The following is a 25,678-nucleotide window of genomic DNA, read 5'->3' as shown; positions in this document are numbered from 1 at the left end:
CTCATCCAATACACCGTCTTTCAGATATTCTTGAATTTCTGTGCAATTTCTAATTGAATCAAACACTTGGAACTAAAGTGAAGGTCTATAGATTAATATTATTTCACCTCACTTGTGTTTTGTTTTTTTATTTTCCTAAAGTGTTTTGAGGTTTTGTTTTGAAACATTCTGAAAGGCAAAGTTAATACTAAAAAGTAACGTTTCTTGTTATTCTACATCAAATTTATGAATTTCCCTTTCTAAGATTTGTGAGCACTCTGACTTCGAATCAGGACAATATAAGCACATTTTAACTATGTGTGTTTATCAGTTAACATTATTTGTGAATTGTGAAGACAGTGCATGAACTGGGACACAAATAGAGCCTCTCGCTAACCTACTTTGTATAAAAAGTTGCATCAGGTTATAAACAACTTACAAAGGTGGTTCATACACACTATTAACTTCACATTTACAGTGACTCATCACAGATCAGATATAAAAACTGTGAGATAATTAAGATGCATATGTAGGTGAAATAAAAATTGTGGTCAGTATGCAGAATGAGGCCCAAATTAAATAATTAACTGAGGTTGAATTCCTTTCCTAATCAACCCATTAATTTACCAAAATGTCAAACTAGATCGGCAGCCAGTTAAATGCAAGATCTTTTTCAGGTGGGGTGAGCTGAATGCTACACAGACATCATGTCAGATCTACTGTGTGTTTTGTTTCCTTGGAGTCAAATAAAGACACATGCAGGCCTCAGCATCATGGGACATGCAGGTGGCAGCAAAAGTTACAGAACATGCTCGACCGGTGAGGTGGTTTGAATTACAAAACAGTTGAGCAGAAAAATTTATCACACATGACATGTCAGGCCTTCAGCCGATGAGTGACAGGTGCCACACCTTCCTCACCGCAGGTGTTTCTCGTGAAAAGATGAAGAGTGCACATTAGGGCCGTGCTGGGTGTGTGTGAAGGATTCATTTGACATAGCAAACTTGAGTAGGTCATTGTGAAGTTCAATTTGTACTTTCACTGCCACTTTGGCTGCTATTGATACATTCACTTTACACATTTGATTTTTTCTATAGTTCTGAAGAAACCTCCATTATGTGACCTTTAATACAGAAATTGAGCAACATCATTTCAAGGCTCACCACCTCTGCGTGGAGAATTCCATATTTTCATTCTCTGTGGGATTAATCTCAAATTGGTGTAGGTATGAAATCATCAGGTAAAAATGCCTTATCACTGAAATAGGAAAAGGATTAGACATGCTAATGATCCCTATCCATGTCAAAGGAGACAAACCATTTCAAGAACAATTGCAATAATCCCTCAGTACAGCTCACCTCTGACACTGAGCCAAAGATATTCAGAGCCAGACAATAACATCTGCAGCATTATATGCGTAGAGATGAGTATCAATTCAATGTTACCTCTCCATGACATGACACACCCATGCTGCTGACATGAGGAGATGTGTCACCACACGCAGCCGTGTTCACATTACTCAAAATAATCTCATCAAAAAAATTGACCACAGTGAGTTACAGTCAACATCCTGAGCAAAATGAGTCAAACAGACAGGTATTTATGTGTCAATTTAAGACAGTCATTTTACTCCGTCCTGGAAACCCTACATGCTTCCCATCAGTGTTGTGCAAGAAAAGTAGTTACAGTACTAGTTACTTCTTTCAAAAGTAATCTTACCAATTATTGCTTAATTAATTAATTTGCAACTAGGGAAAGTAACTTTTGTGTTGCTTTTAAATGTCTGCTTCAATTCTCTTTTTAATGCACAAACAGTTGGATCATTTTAGTGTTGTTGTGGCACGGTGTGGGACAAGACAGGGAGTCAGATGGAATCAGTCACTGTAGCGATAGGAGTTACTGATACTCCGGACCACCAGAGAGCAGCGACGCCTGCCGTTCGTTCCTCAAAGCACCACTTGACTTGGTTAAGCAGAGGGATTCGGTAAAAGAGGACAAACACAATGCTGGATGTACATGTAAACTGAGCTTTGTCTGCAGTAGTTGATGAATAATTGTATCTGGTGGACACAACTTTCTTCAGTTTACATTAGAACATTTATTTCTAGTTACCGCCAAAGGGAGCTGAATTACAATAATGCATTTCATAGGCTAGAAGGTTACCCCCACACTGCTTCTCACTGACTTCATAGAACTAAAATCACCAAGATGGAGGCGTGCAACTGGGTCATAAAAACCCAACAGACAACCCAACAGACACAAACGTGTTCAGTGTCTGCGCTGGCAGCCTCTACAGTCCTCAGGAGGATGCGTCAATTTAACACATCTCTCTGGTTTCTTTGAGACAGACCACGTGGGTACAACATTGCAACAGTTATGGTAATAGTACACAGTACAGTATGTTCACAGCAGTATGAATTTGTACCGCCTCAAAGGAGACAGATGTGTTGAGGACAACCTTCTGTTCACAGGAGGAGGAAGAATGAAAAGCAGCCGAGCAGAGCAAGGAAAGAAACAAGAATGCTGCCATCAACTGGTCCACTGATATTTTACAAGTCCACCAAACTCCATTATCAAGTTTGTTTCCAGAGCAGAGGAGAAGTCCAAACTTTTTAAAGCAATTTATCATTTGCTTGTTTTTCAATTTGCATTTTGTTTGGAGATGTTTTTCAGAGTTCGGACTGGATTTTAACATCTTTTCTGAGAGAAAAAGGCAATGCTAAATTCAAAACCTATCAACTGTACAGTGCGGGAATCTACAGTACATGTCCAATCCACAGACTGGCTTGTATTATAGAATTTTGTATATGCTACTGAGCTCAGTCCGAAGTTTCTTGAAAGATGGTCTGTTTTTGGGGTCATACTGCCAGCAGTTGCTCATAATCCTGGAGATTTGCATGGGGCAGCAGTGTGGAGCAGGCATACGGTATCCTGAAACACATCACACACAGGTGTCTTATGTGACAGTTGAGCACAATGCAGGAGCACATGGACAGCTTGTTTCCTGATATGAGTCTTTACCTTTCTCCACCTCATCTCGTGTCTGTTGGTTGTTCATGCTTGTGTATGGCGTCATTCCCATGGAGAAGGTCTCCCACAGTAAGACACCAAAGCTCCACACATCACTCTCTGTGGTATAACGACCTGAAAACACCAGCAGGGGGCAGCATTGACAAAGGCACAGGCACTGTTCTTCTCCAGATTGGACAGGAGAAGTGTTTCTGGTTGTGACTACTAGGCAGAGGCAGCTTATGCCTACCATAGTTCAGGGCTTCAGGAGCCGTCCATTTGACAGGGATCTGTTTGAGGCCACCCTCTGTAGAGTAGACACCGTCATCTTGCTGACGGGACATCCCAAAGTCACTGATCTTCACCACGTTGTGGTCTGCAACCAGACAGTTCCTCGCTGCCAGGTCCCTTTGAATGAAGACAACAAGACAGAGGGAGAAAGATGTGAGAGGGATGTATGCAGAGGCTGACGAAAAATGATACAAAAGAGGCACAAAGGCATCATGCAGTGAGAGAACAGACAGGACCAAAGGGAGAGAGAGAGAACAGGCGTTCTTGTCATGGCTCTGGTGTTGCATGTGAGGCAGTTTGACATGCAGCGTTATAGGCTAAGCAGTTTCCAGCATCCTGCTCTGATCTGTCCCCGCTGGGCAAATCGCACAGTGCTCCCGTAATGAGCCCGGTGTCAAAACCTCATGTTTTCTCCAGAGCACAGACAACCTCCACTGAAGCCTCACCCAAAGCCCTGCAATCACTCCCACTCAGCCACAGAAGCCATGAAAGACTAAAAAATCCTTCCCACAGTTTCATTATTTACACTATTTTCACCAACAATTAGCTGTTCAGTGTTACGTAATCTGTCTATATATTTGGATCTATCCACCTTTTCTCATTTTTCCTTGAATAAATACTTTGAAATCAAGACATTTTTGTCATGTTTTGAGGCTACATACAAAATGTTTAATTTTTAGAAGCAGTTCCAGCTCACTTAGAGATCGCAGTCTTCAGAAGCTGTCTCTGTGGCTCCAGATGGGTGGTGAGCCAGTTTCACACCCACTTCAGCAGCCTTGCACAGGCAACTGATTTTAAAATTGTATTTCCACTGGACAACAGTGTGCAAGGCTTTAACTCCTCCAGATGAAGCTGCCTGTCTCTTCTTCTACAACAATCCTTTACTCCAGGTTAGCGCAAAGAGATGCAACTTTTTATTGTTATGGACCAAAACTGTGGAACAACCTGTCTATTAACATCGAAAATGCAACTTCTGTAACTCTGTTATTCTAGTCTGTTTGGTATTTAAATATTTGCAGCTTTGCTTATTTGTTATTCTGTTTTATTGTGTTTTTAGTTCAATTATATGTAAAGCACTTTAGCTGAATCACATGTAAGAATGTTGCTATACAAATAATGGTTCATTACAAAGCGAGATTAACAATTAATGTACAAATAATCTTGATATGCACATCTATTTAAGATTGTGGTTGTATCAAGGTCAGCTCTTGAGCCATATTAGCAGCACAGCCAATGCTCCTTCACTCCTCATCCTCCACCGCATCACTTATGTCTCTTTTCCGAAAAGAAGAAGAAAAGCTGCACTGTAGCTCTCTGAACTGGCTTTTATATGTTTATTTAGTAAAGTTACAGTTTTGACTACATTTAGCTTTTGTTCCTGTTGAGTTTAAATGTGCTTATTGTGTCACCATGGTTGATTTGCAGTCAGACAGTAGAGCACATTAAGAGCTTCCTCTTCAAGAAAGCAACATCAGAAAGTTTTTAATTTCGCATTTTCAATCAACTCACTGTCTGCATCATCAGCATATGAGGAAGAGGTGTGGGGAACAAGCGGTTTGGTTCACAGGTAAGTGAAGTGAATGTTGGGGAAGCAAATTATGCTGTAACATAAAGGCTTTGAAATCCATCTGCCTGGAGCTTGTAGCCCTCTAGTTCTTGTGGAAACTACATCATAATTTATGTAAAATCAACATGCAACTAATTACTCTTCAGTGCAGCCATTATTTGCCTGACACATGGCTCTGCTGTGTTTCATATATTTCCTCTGTGTTGAGTACATGGTGGCTTTAGATCCTCCACACAGTTTAGAGAAATCTACACATAAAGTGTTAAGTGTTACATGTTTTGTTTTTACAATTAGCTTTTCCCTTGTAACACAATGGACACAATAAACGCAATAAACTACTCTAAAATCAGAGGCTGGAAATATATTTTAAAGGTGAAGCGTTGTGTTAGTTTAGGCAGAGGACTGAAATTACACTTGCATTAACTAATTTTCATGACCTGCTTCATTCATGCTTTACCATCACTGCTCATTCATTGGTGCACAGACTGATCATTACAGCCTTGATCTCTATAAACAGATCTGCATATTAATACAGAATCTTTGGGCAAGAAACAAGATTTTCATATCAGAAGTCATAACTGTCTGCAAACCATTGCTGGATTAGTTTTTCTTCCAAAAGGGAAGATTAAATACAAGTGAATGGTACAACACTGCTATTAAGGTACAATATCCTCCTCTATTTTGGACTCTGAGGTTCTTGGTCCCTTGAAGTTCAGCGCTGTCAAGATGGCTTGTTATTGGTCAGCAGCCCAAAGTTGAAACCTCAGTGGGAGCATTTGCTCAGATTCATTTTGCTTCCTCCAGCAGATCCTCTGATCGTGGTGAATGCAGTAAATTGATCTTTTGTTGCTGCTCAGACCCTTTGAGAGCTTCCTCATCCACAGACACCAACTATAAACCCACATCCATTTGCTATAAATGGTCAAATCCTTGAAGCGAGTGTGTCCGACTGAGTCAAAATCTTACCTGTTCCTGAGGAGGCTGTACAACATGACTGATTGACCAACCTGTGGATGCACTTCTTGCTCTCCAGGTACTCCATGCCAAACGCAACATTTTCTGTCATTTTGACCAGAATCTTAGGCGTCAGACGGTGACTCTCATTCCGTAAGAAGGAAAGGAAATCACCACCTTATGAGATGTGTAGACACACAAAGAGAGCGAGAGAGACTGATGATAGAAGAACAAAAGAGTGGAAGCAATAATGGTACAATGAAGTTTGAAGCTGTTGGGGAAACAACGGAGACATATAAAGGCAGAGTGCAACAAGGTCATATTTACCTTGAATGAGCTCCATGATGATATAGATGGGCTGTTTCTGAGTGCACACTCCTATCAGCTTCACAATGTTGGGATGGTCGTATTGCTTCAGGATCCTGGACAGCACAGGAGAGAGAACAGAGATGTGTATGTTTGCAGAGTGAGGATAATTTTGGAAAAGTGAGGACATTTGGGTTCCTTGCAGCTTCAAAGGGGGTGTTGAGGGGTCAGAGGGTTTAAGGGTTAGGTTAGAATTAGGTTTAGGTTTAGGTTTAGGTTAGAGTTAGGTCTTAAGTTGTGCTGGTTAAGGTAGGGTTAAAGGGCTAGGGAATGCATTACGTCAAAGAATGTCCTCACAAGGATAGAGTACGCATGTGTGTGTGTGTGTGTGTGTGTGTGTGTGTGTGTGTGTGTGTGTGTGTGTGTGTGAGTATGTACTAACCTGGCTTCCATCAAGAACTTCTTCTTGTGCTCTGGGGCCAGGCTCTCTTTACAGGATTTCACCGCTACAGGAGTGTTATCAGAGCGTAAATGACCGTTGTACACCTCTCCAAAGTTACCCTGTGGAGTGCGAATACCCACATGAGTAGCGAGAGTTATTTCCCTGTTCTCATATGTGTGCAATGACATTTTTAAATCAGCAGAGATATGGAGATACGCATGTACATCACTTCTAATCACTGTTAAGTGTTTGAACTATGGAAACATCAAAAGACAAGTCAGAGCTGTATTTGAATTTGCAAGGATGTTCAATTTGAAGGACAGTTTTACATTTTTCAAGACTCACACACACTGGACAGGCTATTGTTTCTGTAACTGTCCCTCTTGCCTGTAGAGACAACTTTATTTCACTTATTCACACTGCTGAAGCCTCAGATTAGCTTCAGATGGAACATATTTTTGCTTGAAACAAGAACTGTGAATTTTTACCCTCATCACCTACATTGAAAACTGTTTACAGCCAGTGTGGAGAGGAGGAGTCATTTCAACCAATTAAGTATTCATTCTAAGCAGACTTGAGAAATGTGAACTTGTATTCTTTAAACTGGCAATAATGTCACCAAAGTTCTCATATTTCCTTATTAATCCAATAATGAAGTGTATATGTGTACTTACAGGGGAAAAAAAAAACCTCCTGTGTTAAAAATCTGAATTAGTGACCCTTTGACCAAACTTCCCACTAAGGATTCATGCGAATATGTTGACAACATTTTGAGTCAGAGACAGACAAACAGATGGACACACTACACATGGTTGTTAATAAGCGTAATCAAAGGTAACAAAGAAAATATTATTTTTGCTCTTACCTCACTTCTACATGCCTGTTAACACATGTTAAGTTCACCTACCCGTCCAATGAGGTGTCCCAAGACAATATCATCATGTTCCAGGACCCATTTGTCCTAATGGGGTAAAAACAAACAGTAAGAGACACATAGAGGTGCTGTTTGAAACTGTGAGACCAGCAGGGAAAAGAAAAGAAAAGAAAAGAAAAGAAAAGAAAAGAAAAGAAAAGAAAAGAAAAGAAAAGAAAAGAAAATTTGAGGAAAAGATTATTAGAGAGCAAGTTCAGATTTGCATATGAGCTCATCTGTGACAAACACTTAGCAGTTAGTATGTTAAAATAAAGTGATTCAGCCCTGGGCTAATAATGTGTTAGAGAGCATAATTTACATGTAAGTCACAGAGTCTGCTGTGCATCTGTGTGTGTGTGTGTGTGTGTGTGTGTGTGTGTGTGTGTGTGTGTGTGTGTGTGTGTGTGTGTGCGTGTGCGTGTGTGTGCGTGTGCGTGTGCGTGCGTGTGTGTGCGTGTGTGTGCGTGTGTGTGCGTGTGTGTGCGTGTGTGTGCGTGTGTGTGTGTGTGCGTGTGGGTGCGTGTGGGTGTGTGTGCGCACAGCAGTACCTTCGGTACAGGATTCTTCAGCACTATGCTAGACCTCTTGGTGATGTGTTGTCGTGATGATAGTAGATGATGGATCAGCTGTGGGATACTGGGGAAGCTCTCTCCGTCCAGACGGTACAGGTTCTACTGACACACATTGGAAAAGCATTTTCAGATGTGAGCAGAAAAAACTTAATGACATGATTAAAAAAACAGCTGAACAACAAAATTGCTTTCTAAATTGTCCAAATGTTAAAATAAATTGCATGTTTTGTTCTATTGAACAGATTTCCTTACATCTGTGTTCTGAATGAGGAAATGCTTGCAGGCTCCTTCCCATTGCACAGAGAGCACGTAACCCTGCTTCTCTTGACTCTTCCTCACCAAGAAGTCTCCGTCATTCTTCAGCAGCTGCTGGACCTCCAGTCTGGGAATGGCCCCGTGGTACCAGTCCTGCTGCCCCAGAGGACGATCCACCTCCTGCACCACGGTGAGAGCCGGAAGCACCTGGAGGCAGAAAAGGGGGAAAAGCAGAATGTTTAGAGCTGACATGAATAATGAAACAATAAGGAGCGATATAGGATGGACTTTAGGGAGATTCTGCAGAGATTATCTGGATATACTTCAAAGAAGAATCTGAAATACTTGAAAGTCTAACTGAACCACCTTCCATGCCTCCAGGGTACCACCGATTTGGAAGTTGGAGAGAAGGAAATAGTTCAAAAAAAAAATTAGGCTTGAAGTGGAATTGTTGGTTTCTTTGTAGATAAAAGAGCTTGGTCTGTACCAGCTCTATATGGAAAGTGTCCTGAGACAACTTCTGTTGTGATTTGGCGCTATACAAATAAAATTGAATTGAAAATTGAATTGAATTGAAGTCCAGTGCATTATAGACAGTAAAATCTGATTTGGTCAAGATGATCTGTTACACCATGCACACAGTTGTTTTATCTTTCTGACTGATTAAACTGTTGAGACGTGTGTGCAGGACAGCGGGGTCTTGGCTGCATGTGTGCTATTGTGTGTCAGCGATGATAAATGATGAAATGGAAACTGGCTGCCTGAGAAGTAAACTTTTAGGTCAGGCCCAATTTCAAAACAAGTGACTTGACCGACAAAGCCGACCTCAGTCAGTCCAATGATGCCTTTCAGGAGCACAAGACCCTAAAGAAAGATCCAATCCTGAGTGAGCTCAGCTGTGCAAACAAAAAGTGATGAATTGTTTGCTGGGTGTTAAGAGGTTTGAGGTACAAAAACAGTTACAGTTAAGGTCGGAGGTGGGAGAGTGAGAGTGGAAATGTCCTTCAACTGGAACAAGTGTCCTTCCTTTTAAAATGTCCCCCAACAGCAACTACTGCAGCGTGGATGTTGTTTAGTGCCTACAGTGTGATGCCAAACAGTTTTGTATAAGCACTTGCACTCTAACTATCATTGTGTTATGTGTAATAATTGTGCCTTGATTGTAATCCAGTGTTTAACCTACTTCCCATTTGGGCTTAAACAGGCCACTCAGACTGCTTATGATCCCATCCATGCCCAGTTTAGAAGATGTTTGGCTCTGGTCCTGAAAAGAAATACAGAGGTCAGTGAAAATGTACTGACTGCATCTGGCATAAAGTGTCCTCTGTGCCTTCATTTCTTTCATCTCCCTACAGTTACTCTTTCAATACTTACTTATTTAAAAAAACAAACAAACAAAAAAAAAAACCACTTAATTTGAAATTTAAAGGACCAGTGTGCTGAATTTAGTTGAACACCCCTCACTTCACCCTCCTTTTCAAAGCATATAGGAGAACCTGGCTGTGAGATTCAGGAAAACATGAAAGGCACTCTCTGGAGTCAGTGTTTGAATTGTCCATTCTGGGCTACTGTAGAGACCAACACATTCTCACTCCCAACTTATTTTTCAACACGCAGGGCTCTGCGGTCAAGTTGGTGATAATAAATACGTAATGTGGGGTTACACTTTCAAGGTAAACTTTGCTGACTACTTACTCACTTACATACGTTAAGGTACATACATTACGTTACGTACATATGTTATGTTACCTCTCTAACAAAAGAAATCCATTTGTGACAAGTTGTGAGGACGGAGTGGAAGAGCACCCGCTCCCTCTCTACATATCAAAACATGATTCTTATTTTCTTATGTTTTCTTATACCTATGAATATTACATTATATTTCAGCCATATTCTGCCAAAAGATCGCCTTAAATCAAACTGGTCCTTTATGTTTTCTGCAAACAGATGTACTTAAATAGTTCTACTATCAACTTAACAGCAGCCAATCAGGAGAGAACGCTGTAGACAGACAAACAGATGAAATTTCAGATTTTGTTAATTTTGCCAGGATTATTGTTCTTTAGCTAGTCATGGCTTAGGCCTGTGTAAGCTAAGAGCTCATTACTACAAAGACAGTGTGGTAATGAAATTGTTAGCCTAATTGTCTGTAAAAATCAATAAACAAGTGGCAATGTCTGGCATTAGCCTACTGTCATTGATGGATGTCAGTAAAGTTAGCACACTCGTGCTGCTCTTTGCAATTCCAGAAGATGAGGACATGAGGTCGAACGTCTTGGTCTAGATTTGGTACTTATAACTAATATCCAGGACTTGACACTCAGGTTCTTGTTGCCTCCAGAGCGATGACTTGGAAAGCCATTCTGTGTGTTTAGGTTGAGATGGAATAAAGAAAGAAAGATTGGTTCACTGAGTTTATAGCCAACACGGCCTCTCTCTGTTTCAAACAAAAACTAGCTCTAACCGTCCATGATCATCTTTCTTCTCAACCACTTTTTTGACTGACAGAACTGATAATCACAGGAGCTTAAAAAAGACAAGGGAAGGAAAGGTTGCAAGAGACAGCATACATTGCTTGCATTGGAAGAACATGAGATGGTGTCTGGGTCCAGCTTCAGAGCAGAGGGGGGTTCTCTGGAGCCCAGCTTTTCCAGTTTGTCCTTCAGAAGAAGCCTCTGAACGTCCAGCTTGGCCCTCATGCCCAGAGACAGAGTAACCTGCTGCCGGCACTCCTCCATTGCATGTCTCTTGCTGAACTGGTAGACCCTGGACAAGGTCAGGGAAGGTCAATTAAGTTTGTGTAAGACCTTTTCAGCATGGACAACACAAAGGGTTGCACAAGTCGGTAAGACAACACAAAATGACACAAATAGACAATACAAGACCAAAGACATCAATAAAACATCTGTCTGTGAGAATAGGTTTGCAGATGCTTCCTATTGACTAAAGCAATCAATAAGAAGGCCTCTCTAGCAACAGCTTAGTCAGCCTTTGTGCTGGATTTTGAGCAAATAAGATCAGTAAACCTTTATGAGCCTGGATTCCTGCTAGTAAGGTGAACAAGACCTCTGAAAAGGTTCAACAGAACAGGAATGGACAGTGCGTGGCTGGATTAACCTCTCAGAGGGCACCAGGGCAAACATTTGCTGGTAAGCAGGTTATAGTACATTTAGACCGTCAGGTTAGCTTTTTTCTGCAGTTTTCGGTGTTTGTGATAAGCTAAGTTAACCTGCTGGCTGTTGCCTTTCATTGACCATACATACACCAGAGTGGTATTGATCTTCACATCAAACTGCCATCTGAGGTGAATAAGTGTATATTTCTCAGAACGTCATACTATTTCTTAAAACTCTGAAGCCAACTTGGAGCGCCAACAGTTTTGTACAGGCCAACATACAATTGCTCCCCCAGGAGCTTGTTAATGGCTCGATCACTCCCACAGGACTGTGAACCTCTAACACCTTCAGACAGCCTCATCAACCAGAAGAAATGAAGGAATCTAGCTTCATAACGCTTAACATATTGCTGTATTATAATTTATCAGGCACTGAGGACATGCTGGTTATTAGCTGGTGCCCAACAAGGGCTGAACACCCCCGATGGGAAGGACTGCCAACAGAGGCAAACTTCAGCGAAATGAAGTTCTCCACAAATGCTGTGTGTCTCTAAACCTCCTCTATAACCTCTGAGTATAACATCAGACCATCAGTGATTCTGACTCGAGTCTGTGGTCCGCTCACCTCTGGCCCTTCTTGACACCCTCCTGTTCTTCCTCCAGCTCCAGCTCCAGCTGTTCGACCGAGGTCTGCTGGGAGCCCAGAGTCCGAGCCAAGTCCAGCAGCTCCTCCTCTACAGTGGTCAGTCTGGGAGAAGGAGACAGGGAAATAATGTGAGAAGAGGAAGTAACTAATGCAAAACAGTCAGATGAAAAAGGAGAGGAACAGAGAGGGTCAGGAGGAGGAAGTATTTGAGACATTAAAAAGGAAAAATCAGAGTTCAGTCATCTGGATGAGATTTTGTTGTTTGTTCTCACTTGTGCTGGATTATCTCAAGCGTGAGGTCATTCAGTTCAATCTCTCTGGGATTTAGCCGCTCAGTGTCTTCCAGAAGACTGCAATCAAACTCTGCACAAGCAGGAATCTCCCCTACAGACCTCCGAACACAAACACACAGCCCACAGTGTCATCGCTCTGCAGTTAGCTTTCATGAATGCATCGCTGCCATCTGAGGGGAAAGTTTTTCCTCAGTCTACCTGTTCTGGTGGACGAAGTTCTCATACTCGCTGTGAGGATCGATGGCCGTTAGAGCAGACGACATCTCCCTGTGGATCAGCACCACTTCATGATGGAGGAGAGTGGAGATGTCGAAATACTCCTGCAGGATCTCCTTTCTGATTCAGAGGTCAGGAAGGGCAAAAAAAAGAACGAGAGAAAACAGTCAGAGGATAGCCTGTTCTGTGATTTCAAGGAACATTTTCAACATCATCTAAGTTTTAGCCTTATTCAAACCACACACACTACATTACATCCTTCCTTTTTCACAACACAACATCAGAATTTCCAGGTTGGTAAAGTTGCAGGTTGATAGTCATTTTCATATCAGTGTTGTGAGTATCTCCTTAGAGAGACTTTGCTGAGAAAAGCAGTGGATAAACATTTTATTGCTTGTTACAGTTGTAATGAAAGAGTGTCCAAACGTACTGGGACATCTGACATCTGACATCTGGCTGTCAAACATTTAAAACATGAACCTGTTCAGCTTATTTCTCTCTTTTTATCTCCACACCTTATGAAAGTAGTGATTTGGGCTTTGTTTTCTTGAACGCACAAACAAGGAAAAGCTGTCAAAACAGTCACTACTCAATGCATGAGCAGGTATTATTAACATAATGCTGATGAGAAACAAACACAGCTTATTATTCACTGTACGGCCTTAGCTTTCTCAAGCAACAACAATCAGCACATTGTTCGAAGTATTGTTCGGGCATTAATTAAAACAAATGGCTGCCCGAGAGTAAAAAAAAACAAACAAACAAAAAAATGTTGTAGCAGTTTGTGGGAAATTGATTTGTATCTAATCAGAGACAACGTGTACAAACTGTGGTATAGTTAATTAAAATGCGCTTTTGAGGTCAGCATTCTTCCCTCATATTTAATGTGAGTGAATGGAAAATAGTCCACTAAATGCAAACAGAAAAAGAGTGAATAGAACAACTGCAGTGTGTGTGATCTTACAGTATGAGCACCATCTCCTGCTGCAGCGTCTGCAGTGCGCTGAGCAGGGAGGGCTGGATGTGACTGTAGTGGTGCTGATGGTAAACTTGAGCTGCCCGCACAGACAGCACATACTCATTATGCAGCTCGTGGAGTTTCAGCGAAGCCTTTATGTAGCGCTCTTTAGCTTTGTCTCGCTCTTTATCTGCACACAGAAAGGGAAGAGGGACGCTTCATATCATGGAGGAAACACACATATGATTAAGATTTAGATTTATTAAGATAAGATTAAGATAAGATTTACACTGTACACAGCACAAACAGGCAGACTGTGCCATCAACGTGAAACTTATTCTGTGTGGGGAAGTAGGTGACACTTGGAATTCACACCTTTATTGGCCTCCTGGTACTTCCTCTTAGCATGGGCTGCGTCTTTCACAGCCTGTCTGTAGCTGCTCTTCAGCCTCTCCAGCTCTGTCTGGGTCACCTGAGGCAGCACCAACAACAGCATGCAAAGACATGAAAATACATGGCGCAATAAGTGTTACTCATCTCTCTGAGCATAAACACTACATGACACAGGAAGTGGACAGTGGCTCTTTTATGTTTCACCGCAGAGCAACACAAAACATGAGAGAAGAGATATGAGGAAATGATCTGACCTTTGTCATGTTGCTGTTGGTAAAACTGCATAACTCAAACCGACAGCTTTCTTGTCATTGCTGATCAGTTGTAATTGCAACATAAAATCTATCAGAAAACAACCACAGTCGTCTGAGCTTCACCCGCACAGTAAAGTGGGAAAACTGAAATTAACAAACTGCCAGCTCGACGGCCAAACTGCGACCCAGTATGGATCACTGGAAATGAACACATCATTTGCCTGACATAATTGGGTAATAAAAACAGTGCAGAGCAGCCACCAGTTTGAGATTACATCAAAATGCATTTGCACACACTCTTTCCAGTCTATTGAGCCTCATTTCATTTGACTGCTGTCTATTTATAAAGCTGCCACTGCAACGTTCATCTGCATGCCAAGATGATAAACTCAAGAAAAACCGACAAATCCATTTTAAAGCAACAGCTTCTACATGAACGATCGTGGCACATATCAGAATCCTCTACCACTACGACTGTCTCTTTTTTGAACACATTATTGTTATTTAATATGTTTACTTTCATCTTAAAATACCAAAGCATTCAGAAACTGAAGCAAGTTGCAGTAATGACAAACAAAAGCAATACTTCATAACAACTGAGACATGGATGGAGCTTAAAATAAAAATATAACTTCAGGCAGTATCAGTGCATGGACCACAGTAAATATGTAGTCACTCATCTATACACCAATACTGTCTGCCTTTAAGAATATTTTTGTTTAGCTAGTAGCTTGGTTTGTCTGTTTTCTGTCTGTGTCCATTTACAAGATGAAAAGGGAACAAAGTCATCAAAGTGCAATGGTCATCCCAGTTCAGCACCTGAAGAGTCAGTTTTACCACAGGTAGAAGTCTGACTGGACAAAGGTGCCCCCTGGCATCATAGTCTGCATAGTGTGTGTGTGTGTGTGTGTGTGTGTGTGTGTGTGTGTGTGTGTGTGTGTGTGTGTGTGTGTGTGTGTGTGTGTGTGTGTGTGTGTGATGAGTTTATAACCTTGTTGATCTCCTGCTTCATCAGGTTCCACTGCTCCGAGTAGGTTTTACGCAGCTGCTGCTTGTCTCTGATGAGCAGCGTCAGTTTGCTGATGGGACCATCCAGCAGATCCTCAGAGTGCTTCTTCATCACCTGACTGAGAGAGTCCGTCTGAGAGACCAGCACTGCCCACGACTGACAGACGGGGGGACAAAGGTCAGGGAGACAGGTCACACCATGGGCCAACAATTGTGTTCTTTGTCATGGACAGAGCCACTGAGTGGTTATCTAAAAAGAAACTTTGGCTCCTGACCTGTGAGGTGCAGAACTTTGTAAGATTTCATCGTCCAACCTGCTTTTATCTGCGTTGTCCACCTTTTGGATTTTTTCAAAAGTCTTTTCATCATTGTTCTTATTCATTTTAGCCAGTCTTTGTGACCCCCCCCCCCCAAAAAAAACTTTTCTGTTTATGTCATAATGTTTCCTTTAATGGGTTGCAAAATGAAGGATGATTATTTGATATGTATTTAGACGTATTTACTATTGCCACAATTCAAGAAATCACCAAATTGAGGATCAATTCGAAGCAAATTTCAAAACCTTTGCAAACCTTTCTGGGAGTTCACCTACAGGTAGCACTTTGCAGCTTGATGCTTGTAACTCAGTGATCTCTACATCTGAATCCATGCAGCTTTAAAAAAATAAAAATAAGTAAATATTAAAATGAATAAAAATAAGAAACATTATTTGATGGTTGTGTAGTCCCAGTGTTGGTACACTGTGAGTACTTTCTTATTTGGATTTGAGAACGTATTTCACACTTCCACATTGCACCCAAATGCACGCAATGGCTCCGTAGCTGTTCTACTGCTGCTAAGTGTGGTTTTTAAACCTCTGAAAATGAAAGCAACAGAAAGGCATTAAATTTACCAGCTACACTTCTGATTAGGGAAGTAATTTTTTACAAGAAATGGACAGATTCCTTATTTTTCTTTTTTTTTGGATGGATGCAATTGTATTTCAGCGGGCCACCGAAAGAAATTCTTTATATGGGAAACACTTCACCTTAATTTTGAAAACTAATCTGAAGTCACACTGTGCATTGTGCAGTTGCTGTCGTCCATTACAGTGAACGGTGATCAGCGATCAGCTGATGATTTAGCTGCAGAGTGATCTACTGCACAGGATCTCACCTTGTTGAGCTGGCTGATGTAGTCCAGTCCTGCACCGAACTGAGGCCGGTCCAGCTTCTCCGCTATGACAGTCATGTGATGCAGCTGCACTGAAAACTCCCGCTCACTCTTTGCCCGCTGACCCATCCATTTCTTCATGACCTCCATCAGGTGAAGCTCTGAGTCCAGCAGCCGCATGACAGCTGCATGTGCCTGGGGGCACCACAGGTCTTCCCCAAAACCCATCTCTGAATACTTAACTCCAGGGATTTGTTGTCAGCAGTAAGTCCAAGCACCTTTGTTCGAGTAGTGCAGAACTGAGGCAGCTGCCAGTGACCAAGAGTAGTTATTCCTCTGTGGCCACAGAGGGGTTTCATTTCCCTGCACACACAAAAAAAATGTACAGAGCTTCAAGTGAGGCAGCACTTCCTCATGACCGTTTGAATGTAGTTGTGCTTGTACTTGTAATTTTCCTTTCAGTTTAGGCGCCACTTGTGAGGCATATTAAAAGTTACTGTTATTGTAAATGTCTAAAATATCCAAATAAAATGCAGATAAACACACAGACAGGTGGAAGCTGAAGGCTGCCAGAAACAGAGCACTGAGCTGGAAACACGTTATCCTCCTTACATTATAGCCACTAATGTTCAGCCTTTGCAAAGGGAGCATGAAGTGCATTTAGCCAGCCGCTGTAGGAAATCACAATTTTGAGATAAAGTATTTTACTTGAGTAAGTAAATCAGTTTACTACTAATCCAAATATGGTACTATACATAAAATGGGGAAAAAAATCATTTAAAGATATTTCCCAATGCCATTTAACTTGGTGCAGTAGCCAGTTTGTTGCAAACTTCTGTGTGTGTTGTTCTTTTAAGTGAACAGCTTATCACTTTTAAAGCGCAACAGTCTGTAAAAACTGCTGATGGTGTTTTAATGCATAAAATAAAAAAGAGTTTTTCAATTTCATTTTTACCACACTGTGAACTCAGTCTCACTTCATTACTCGTATTTATGACTTGGTTAGTGTTGGGTACAACCTCTCTGCTGTAAACTCATTGGCTTAATTACACCAGCCATACATCATCAAATACACTCATTACACACAGTGGAGAGAAGACGCGCTGAACAATGCTGCGCAGCTCTGACAACTTTTGCAGCCTGCAGAGGAAATGTGTGCTTTTAAATTTAGGTACAGTATCTGTAGCATCTATACAAGAGTTACAAGTCATGTTAGAGCCAACCATTCACTGTGACGAGAAGCAGCAGGCAAACCAGATAAAACCGGTGGCTTCAAAGCTCTTTGTTTTATGTGAGGCTGTACATCAGCGCTTTGAGCTAAATGTTAAGCACACTAACATGTTCACAGTGAAAATGCTGCCATGCTGATGTTAAGCATGGACATTTATCACATCCACCATCCTAGTTTAATGTGTTAGCATGCTAACATTTAACTGAGGCTGATAAGAAATTTCAACGGTTTTGCAGGCATTTGCTCCAAGTATTCGACAAATTCAATTTTTGACCTTTTGATGGCACTAGATGAAAATCATCATCATAATCATAACTTACCAGGTGAGTTCATTTTAATTCATACTGGCATTGATCTGTGACATTTTTATTTCATGTTAAGATTTATCTCAAAGACCCTTTTCACAAGGACACACTTTATTTTGTAATGCCACTTTTCATGTCAGAGGTGCTCTCAATAGAGCTGTGAAGGGGAAAGTGCAAGTCAGAGGCCCTGCTTCCAGAGGGGCCATTCATTTTTCCCTTTCACAATATTACATAACTAACATGAAGCACTTCTATGGCTTGAATGGACATGAGGGTCTCTCAGTTAAATCATTAGTTAAAAGTGTTAAGAACTGCATATATCTGATCATTTTCAGGTCGATGTTCACTACAACTCCAAGGCATTAAATATTCAATCACAGAGCTTAAAGTTCTGTTAGGAGTACAACTTGCTTCTCTTTCATCTTATCTTCACCTCTCACAGTACGTACCATATTTAGATGACTCCGGAAGAGACCTTTGGGTAAATTTTTTTTGGTATCACTGTTTTGGTACCAAATCTTTGAGGGTGTGACCCGATGTACTTAATGGGCCATAACTCTTTAATGCTATATTGGATTGCAAAAAAAATTGAAAAATGTTGTAAATACAATTATACCCACAGGAGGCACTACAGTAACATTAATACATATTATATTTTTACAGGTCTGTTGAAATATGAAAACATATTAACAAAACACAACTATACTACTTACTGCCATATCGCTTTAAGATAATATTCCACAGCAACCAAATGCAGCCAAGTCGTAGAGGTGGGGATGCTGAACACGTGTGTACCATTTGATACAATTTCATCCATAGGTGACACGAAAAGATGTGAACAATTGCAGCTGTAGCAGCAGGAGCTTGCAGCAGCCATAGGTGGGAGGAGCAGCTAGCAGCCTCCAGCTTTCACACACATTAGAGGTGAAGACTTAGTTGATCCTGGAGGGAAATTCACAAACTACTCAGCAGTATATGAAGACATTAAATACAGCCTCGCCTTCACCAGCTGCAACATTAAAGTGATGGACAGATTAAAGCATCAGTGCTTATAATACAGTATTCTGAAATGGGCCATTTTGCATAATTGAATACTTCCTCTTTTTGTGCTTTTAAGTGTATTTTAATGATTTTGTACTTTTCAGTAACATTTTCAATGCAGGACTTTTACTTGTATGTACGTGCAGTATTTCTACACGGGTACCTTAGTGTAGACTCTACCACAGTGCGTCTGGTGGTGCGTCTGGAACCTCAAATGAAAAGAAGAAAGCAGAACGCTAATAAAAATACCCGAAGAAGAAACTATTTACTTCAGAGAATACTTTGTGTATAAAAAAAATGGGTGAAATACTAATAAACAGATTGTGTTCACTGAACATGTGCAATATGTAAAATCCTAATCTGTTAAATAAGTATCAAATAAAAATACACATGTAATGCACAAGTGCCTCAATATCATACATATCTGTGCTTTGTGTTTACATTGTAGATGCTGCCAGCATGGCTAACAAGCAGTTTTCTTCTTGGAGCATCTTTCTACAATAAGAGAGACATTTGTCCTCTAGACTTCTGCTGATTTATTTATTTATTTATTTATTTTAATGTAGTATTTCATAAAAATGTCCATAGAAAGATTAAAGAGGAGTCCAAAAGTGAATACAATTTTGTGCAGCAGAACTTTTTCTTCTTCTTCTTCTTCTTCTTCTTCTTCTTCTGCGGTGGTCTTCCATAAGTCATCTTGTGACTCTTCAGATGTATTTTGTGGCCTCTAGGTTAGAGACCAATGGATAACAGACTAAACTCTACCTCACTGCATATGAAGTAAGTAAAACTTCATCCAGCTATAACAGTATGAAGCTGTTTAACGGTATGATAACGTAACATATGCACACGTCACAGGGGCCAATTTTCTGCAGACTGGGCACTTTTAGTGCAGATATTTTAAGTATGTTTGTTAATAAAACGTCTGCACTGCTCATAATACATTGTTCTTCTGGTACTTTTATGCAAGGAATCTGAGTACTGCTTCCACCGTTGTGCAGTTTTTATACACTGACCTACATCTACATAAAGCTATATCTATTATATTTAAGTGCATTGGAGTTAATAAAAACACATTCAAATTTGCATAGATCTTTATTTTTAGTAGAATCTATAATTGACATCAATTAAATAAAAAGGAGAAAAACAAAAGCAAAAAAATCTTTAAATTACAAGAAAATTACACTGCACCATTCATATAGTACAAAAATAGGCCTTATTTTAGAGTTATGTCCCATGTGAAGATAGTCATTCTTGTACATTATTCATAGGTCACAAATCTGTAAGGTACTGTGTGCAGCCACAGGCCAGGAACCTCACCAAGAGGCGGGAGGAGGTCAACAGAGTCATCGAAGGCTGCTCCGCTAACCGCCCCACTGCCTGCCCCCCTCCATCACAAAGTGTTTCATTTATATTTGAACAAGCATGCGCACACACAGACGCACGCAGATCTGATTCAGCCCTTAAGTTAATGGAGATGGGATACATTCTACCTCCTCCCTCCACAGCTGCTGAACATACAAGGTGTCACTGCAGATCTTCCAAATAAAAAAAAAAAGGCAGAGATGACAGAATGATATCAACAAAACACTTTGAACACAAGTGAAGGGGTCGATGGACTGTGACAACCTGAAAGCAACACGTCGTAACACTAAACAGACAGCATTAAAATGATTGTCTTTGGTTATGCCAAAGATATTGCTCCTATAAACTCCATCCGACTTCATGTTGATCACTTCAGACTACATCCTAAGGCAGGACTGAAGCAACATCGAGCTCCATGTAAAATGAATCAGCTGTATGAAGGAAAATCCTCCATCATTCCCACGAGCGAGTCTTTTCTTTATAGCCAGAGGAGACAATTTGCAATGAACACAATTTTCTTCTGTAACATTTCTGTTACATTCTACATGAAAAGGATTCACAATTTAGTGCCAGTGAAGTGGCAGCCTTATAATAACGAGCCGCCTTCTGGCACAATTAGATAACCTTTTCTTTCTCTTTAGTGTATAGTTTCCATCACATTCTTGCAGCCGCAGTGTCAGATAGCTGCTAATGGTTTTCAGCAGTTCGCCGTGCTTTGGAAGCACTAGCAACTTAATGCTGCCTGCATGATTTTCTTAAAGTTGAACACTTGAATGCACAAAGCTCCGAGTTTATCCTTTTAAAGTTTTCTGAGTTTTCAAGTTGTAGTGAATACAACATCAAGCTAAGTGGAAAGAATCATTTTGTGTGCGCACTGGAGGGGCCACAGCAACCATAATGTTTCACTTTAGGAGAAACTTTATACTTTCTGGATGCAATATAAACCCTTTGAAAGGGAAGATGCACAATGAATAATGTTGATGAGACTGAGCAACAATTAGTCAATACTAATAGTAACAAATCGGTCCAGAGTTCCACATTAAGGTTCATCTAAAAATGCAAACTCTAAGCATCCAGAATATAAGAAAATTGTTTATGGAAGCAATTTTGATGCCACATTAGCCCATTATCTGTTGTTTACACACCTCACACCAAGCTGGGAAGTCAGTAAGATTTTGTGGCTCAAGTCTGAGGCTGTAGCTATTAGATTTTCAAATTAGCACCCTGCTTAAACTGGGGCTAATCAAAGCCTAATGGCACTAGGCACTAATGTACATCACACAAAGCGATGCAGCACGCACTCCTTATTCTGCAGCCACCTCAGCTTTGTTCCTTTGGAGGGCACTTTCTCTGAGATCAACGTTCTTGGGTTGGTGTCCAATCCAGTGTAGTGCTTCCTGGCTGAAACTACCGCGATAAGCCAAATGTGCTTCACCTGCCCTGGCCATCCGAGATGAATTAAGCTTCTGGCTCAGTGCAGTGTCTGACATACCAATCTTTCTCCATGCTTTGGAGCAGAATGTTGGCAGGTATTGGTTTGAAACTCTTCATTCTCTGCCCATTTTCTATTTTCCTTTCTTTCTCTCTGAGCATGCTTTTGCAATTTAAATCACATTTAGCTGTGCATGTTTATGAATAACGCCTTCTGAGGAGGCTTTCCAGCACTAGTCGTTAAATTAAAATCCATTTGTTTTGTGTGCAGAATCTCGCCCTCAAAACAAGGAAACACTTTGATTGTCAGTGATGCAAACTTAAGAATAAAAAGGTCTTCACCCCTGATAGAGTCACAAAACAAATGCCCCTAACAATTTGAAGTTGATTTAGCACTTCAACGCTGGTCAACAAGATCTATGGACAATCCTTCCCATTTTATTTTCAATAACAGGTTTTAAGCCCAGGTGTGCCTGCCCATGAATGCTGATCCTAAAGGCAATAAATTTCAAGAGAGATAGGAGGTTCAGGAGATTAGAATTTATACAGCAGCTTTACAGTTTCTGAATTGCAATTGCTTGTTTCTCCTCTAAAACATAAATGTGACTTACATACCTATCCTCCTAAATTGTTCCAGAGAAGCATTTTCATATCTGACCTACATATAATTTGACCACTATAATCATTTAACAGCCCCTATAACAGCATATGGACCCTTGCTGAATGATATGAGAGGTAGATAAAAGGATGAGCAGCTGCACTTTTGTATGCATGTCATCACCATGACAACCTCTCTCAGCAAGCGCCACTGTTTTTTGTACTGGAAATGAAAAAGAAAAGAAAAAAAAAACATAGTAGAAAAAGAGATCAATGGATTCAAAATGGCTACTCTGGGTTAAATCATGAGATGCATATTTTAGAAGATAACCAGCCCCGGAGAAAAATCACTTTAAAACAATCTTCCCTAAAGGTGTGATTAAAACCTCTCAGAATAAATAGCTGCTGCAGAATCATTCAGAATATAATTAATTGGCAAGTACGCCGAAAAGATAATCTGAAATTCAGATTAGATGAAGTCTGGAGGGTAAGTGCAGAGACGCTGATGAGATGTGGAGTCACAACGCCAGATTTCTAAACACAATTCAAGACTTGAAGAAGAGAGCAGAGACGAAGGAAGGAAACCTTCACATCAGAGGGCAGATAAACATTTCTCCACCTCATCTGTAGTAAACTAACTCACACAAGCACGCTCGCGCACACACACACACACACACACACACACACACACACACACACACGTACGTACATACGTACGGATGCACGCACGCATGCACGCACACACACACACACACACACACACACACACACACACACACACACACACACACACACACACACACACACAGACAAGCACAGGCGTGCGTACACACATTAACAAAGTTTCAGGTACTATGATATGAGTCGTGTGTTTGTAGTGTGAATGTTCTGTGTAAAAAAAGAGAACGTATCAAAGTTTTGTCGCCGTCTCCTCTCTATCAAGAAATCAATCAAAGGTAACTGAACACCTGCAAGCTGCTTTGAAGCTCTTGTGCTTCACATCAGCACCTTGGCTGCTTCTCTGTCAGCACCGGCAAGTGAGAGCATCAGACACAGAAATGAAATATCCTGGAAGCCTCAGGGCTGATCGAACAGCCCGTGCGTGTGTGTCTTTAAATACACCTCTTTTTGTTTTGATGTGGTTCCATGTAATGGATAATTTGTTCTGAGTGGAGGAGAACATATAGTTTCCACACTGGAATAAATGAGAGGCCATCTTGAGTCCCCAAAAGCTGGAGGAAGCTTTGACTCAGAGTTTGTTCAGCCAGAACTGAGAGAGATCTACATGTGAACAGTAGCTGGATCTCACCAGGATCAATAAGTGTACAGATTTAAGAGGAAAAAAAGTCTGTGTGAGAGATGGATTCTGTTCAAATACAAATCACTGTCTGATCATAAAAAGAAAGACGACATGACATGTTTAAAAAGCTCTCAGACAGCCTGTTTTGTTTCTCTAATGCTTTTTTTAATCATGTGTCACCAGTCTGGACATTTCTAACTACTCTGCTTTTGATCTGTGCATTTTTAAAATGCGCTTAAAAAATGTGACGCACAACGGATAAGTGGTGCTTTTCTGAACAGATCTTGGATGTTGATGTCACTAAACGACACTTCGGAAAGAATCAATGTTTCCAAATCCCATTTCATGCCTCATAATACAATTTTGTTATCACTTTTATGATATAGTACTAAATGTGACAGGACCAGCTTTAGCTTCTCTTTAAAGGGCACTACACTGTTCATTAGATTTACACGCTCACATTCACACAGACACGTGCACACACACATGCACGCACACATGCACACGCGCACACACACACACACACACACACACACACACACACATCTCTACACCTCACATTCTACAATCTCGTCTGGCTACTGCACTGAGACTGATGGAAAGAGAGAAACAAGGAGGAAGAAAGCAAATAATGATCATGTGTTTACTTGTAACAAAAAGGAGCAGGAGCTGGGTGGGGGTGGGGTGGGGGGGGCGTGGACTCTGCACAGATAGACACTGTTAACGATTGAGGGCAAGAGGAGGGAGAGAGCCAATTTAATAGAAATGCGCCCAAGTGTGAACAGAGCAAAGCTCAGGCCATCCCGAGTTCTGAGGGACGGCAGCTTCCCATCAGGTCTCCCACAGCAGAGAAGAAGACGAGATCCTGAAATAGGACTCAGACGAGAAGCCCATAAGACAGAGGCAGAAACAAAGGGATGAGAGATAAAACCAGAAAAGACTGCGAAAGGACAGTTACCACAGCCCTGAATTATCAGACAAATTGGGGGGGGGGAGGTGTTTAAAAGCAGGAGAGACGGAGGGACGTGGGGGAGGCATTAAAGAGCACTTTGTGTTTTGATAAAGGCAGTCCTCTCATTGTGGACGTCAAACTCATCGTTTTCGGAGTCTGTATTTACCTCTTCATCCCCCCACACTGTCGGGATGCCGCGGTAAGACACAACTCTATTTCCCCCAAGGCTGAAGCTGCCCCCGAGGCCGCCGCCAGCCTCCAGTGAGGGCAGCTTAATGAGCGCGCCTGAGCGCAGCTGCAGCAGCAGGAAGATGCCAGCGAAGGTGGCGATGATGGCTATGCAGCTGAGCACAGCGATGGTGATGGGCAGGCGGGAGCTCAACTGGAGCTCTGATGCTGGGCCCCCCTGGCCCACCATGAAGCTGCCAGGGGATTCGCGCATGTACTGGTTGAGGTGTAGACAGGTGCCAGAGATGGGGTCAAGGGAGCTGTGGGCAGGGCAGGACAGGCAGGCCAGAGGGCTGAGGCTGCTGCAGGTCAGGCAGGGCGGTGGGCAGGGCAGGCAGGCTGGGACGGAGGATGGTGATATAGAGTTTCCCACTGTGTAGTTGAGGGGCTGGGAGCCCACTGAGTAGCCTGGTGGGCATTGTTTCACACAGCCCTGCTGAAAGAGGTAGTAGCCGGCATTGCACTCTGTAAAACAGAGACACAAAAGTGAAGTCAACAGCTGCACACACACTTTTTAACTCTTCTGATGAGTCAGACAACTCAAAAACATGAACCAGGCCAGACAGTCAAGGCTCAGAGAGCACTACAATGGGAAAGCATTTCTGTATTTATTCAGCCATTCAGGGTTGTTTGGTATCTTAGAAATGTTGAGGCAAAGTTTCAGGGCAATTTTAGGGCTTTCAAATCACCATTTTCACTTTTGTTAGTATTACTTTTGCCAACTTTTAAAAAAAAAAACTGATGAAAAGCTGTGCAATTTATATGCTGAGTGCAGCATGTTTAAGTCAACAGACGCATTTCCATATGCAGCAGGTCCAGATGCAGACCATTGCCTGCAATGGCAATTAGCAGACTGTGGACGCTGGGGGTAACAGAGCTGAAAACAGGAGAGTGAGCCAACAGAA

The 25,678-nt window shown here is 41.4% G+C and overlaps 2 protein-coding genes across 4 annotated transcripts in view; both read right to left on the bottom strand.

Annotated features, from left to right (window-relative positions):
• Positions 1-2,059: 2,059 nt before the first annotated feature.
• fes (FES proto-oncogene, tyrosine kinase) lies at positions 2,060-16,551 on the bottom strand. Its single transcript, XM_070964424.1, has 18 exons — positions 16,327-16,551; positions 15,155-15,328; positions 13,892-13,988; positions 13,523-13,706; positions 12,541-12,678; positions 12,322-12,441; positions 12,029-12,151; positions 10,859-11,054; positions 9,472-9,552; positions 8,286-8,495; positions 8,010-8,132; positions 7,456-7,509; positions 6,549-6,667; positions 6,128-6,222; positions 5,854-5,977; positions 3,239-3,396; positions 3,001-3,123; positions 2,060-2,910 (listed from the first exon to the last, which is right to left on the bottom strand). Exons 1-18 carry the CDS (start codon positions 16,549-16,551, stop codon positions 2,771-2,773), a joined length of 2,484 nt encoding a protein of 827 aa, XP_070820525.1. The 3' UTR covers positions 2,060-2,770.
• Positions 16,552-19,982: 3,431 nt separating this feature from the next.
• Positions 19,983-25,678, bottom strand: part of furina (furin (paired basic amino acid cleaving enzyme) a) — a 77,082-nt gene continuing 71,386 nt past the window's right edge. For all 3 annotated transcript variants that reach the window (XM_070983644.1, XM_070983731.1, XM_070983811.1), the window contains exon 16: positions 19,983-25,238. In XM_070983644.1, the coding sequence (XP_070839745.1) occupies positions 24,631-25,238 (608 nt within the window). In that variant the 3' untranslated portion in view covers positions 19,983-24,630. The remainder of the gene's footprint in view (positions 25,239-25,678) is intronic.

This window comes from Chaetodon trifascialis, chromosome 1 (genome assembly GCF_039877785.1).
Source record: "Chaetodon trifascialis isolate fChaTrf1 chromosome 1, fChaTrf1.hap1, whole genome shotgun sequence".
In the NCBI taxonomy this organism is placed as follows: domain Eukaryota; kingdom Metazoa; phylum Chordata; class Actinopteri; order Chaetodontiformes; family Chaetodontidae; genus Chaetodon; species Chaetodon trifascialis.
The sequence above is the reverse complement of the archived record's forward strand: the minus strand, read 5'-3'. Positions and strand labels throughout refer to the sequence as shown.

Bases quoted from the DNA above. Each gene is read 5' to 3' on its own strand.
- fes (XM_070964424.1), bottom strand. From the start codon at position 16,551: ATGGGTTTTGGGGAAGACCTGTGGTGCCCCCAGGCACATGCAGCTGTC. The intron at 13,989-15,154 runs GTTATAAACTCA...GTGCTGCCTCAG, and splicing joins TGAAGCAGGAGATCAACAAG to GTGACCCAGACAGAGCTGGA. The intron at 12,152-12,321 runs GTGAGAACAAAC...TCCTTCTCCCAG, and splicing joins CTTGAGATAATCCAGCACAA to ACTGACCACTGTAGAGGAGG.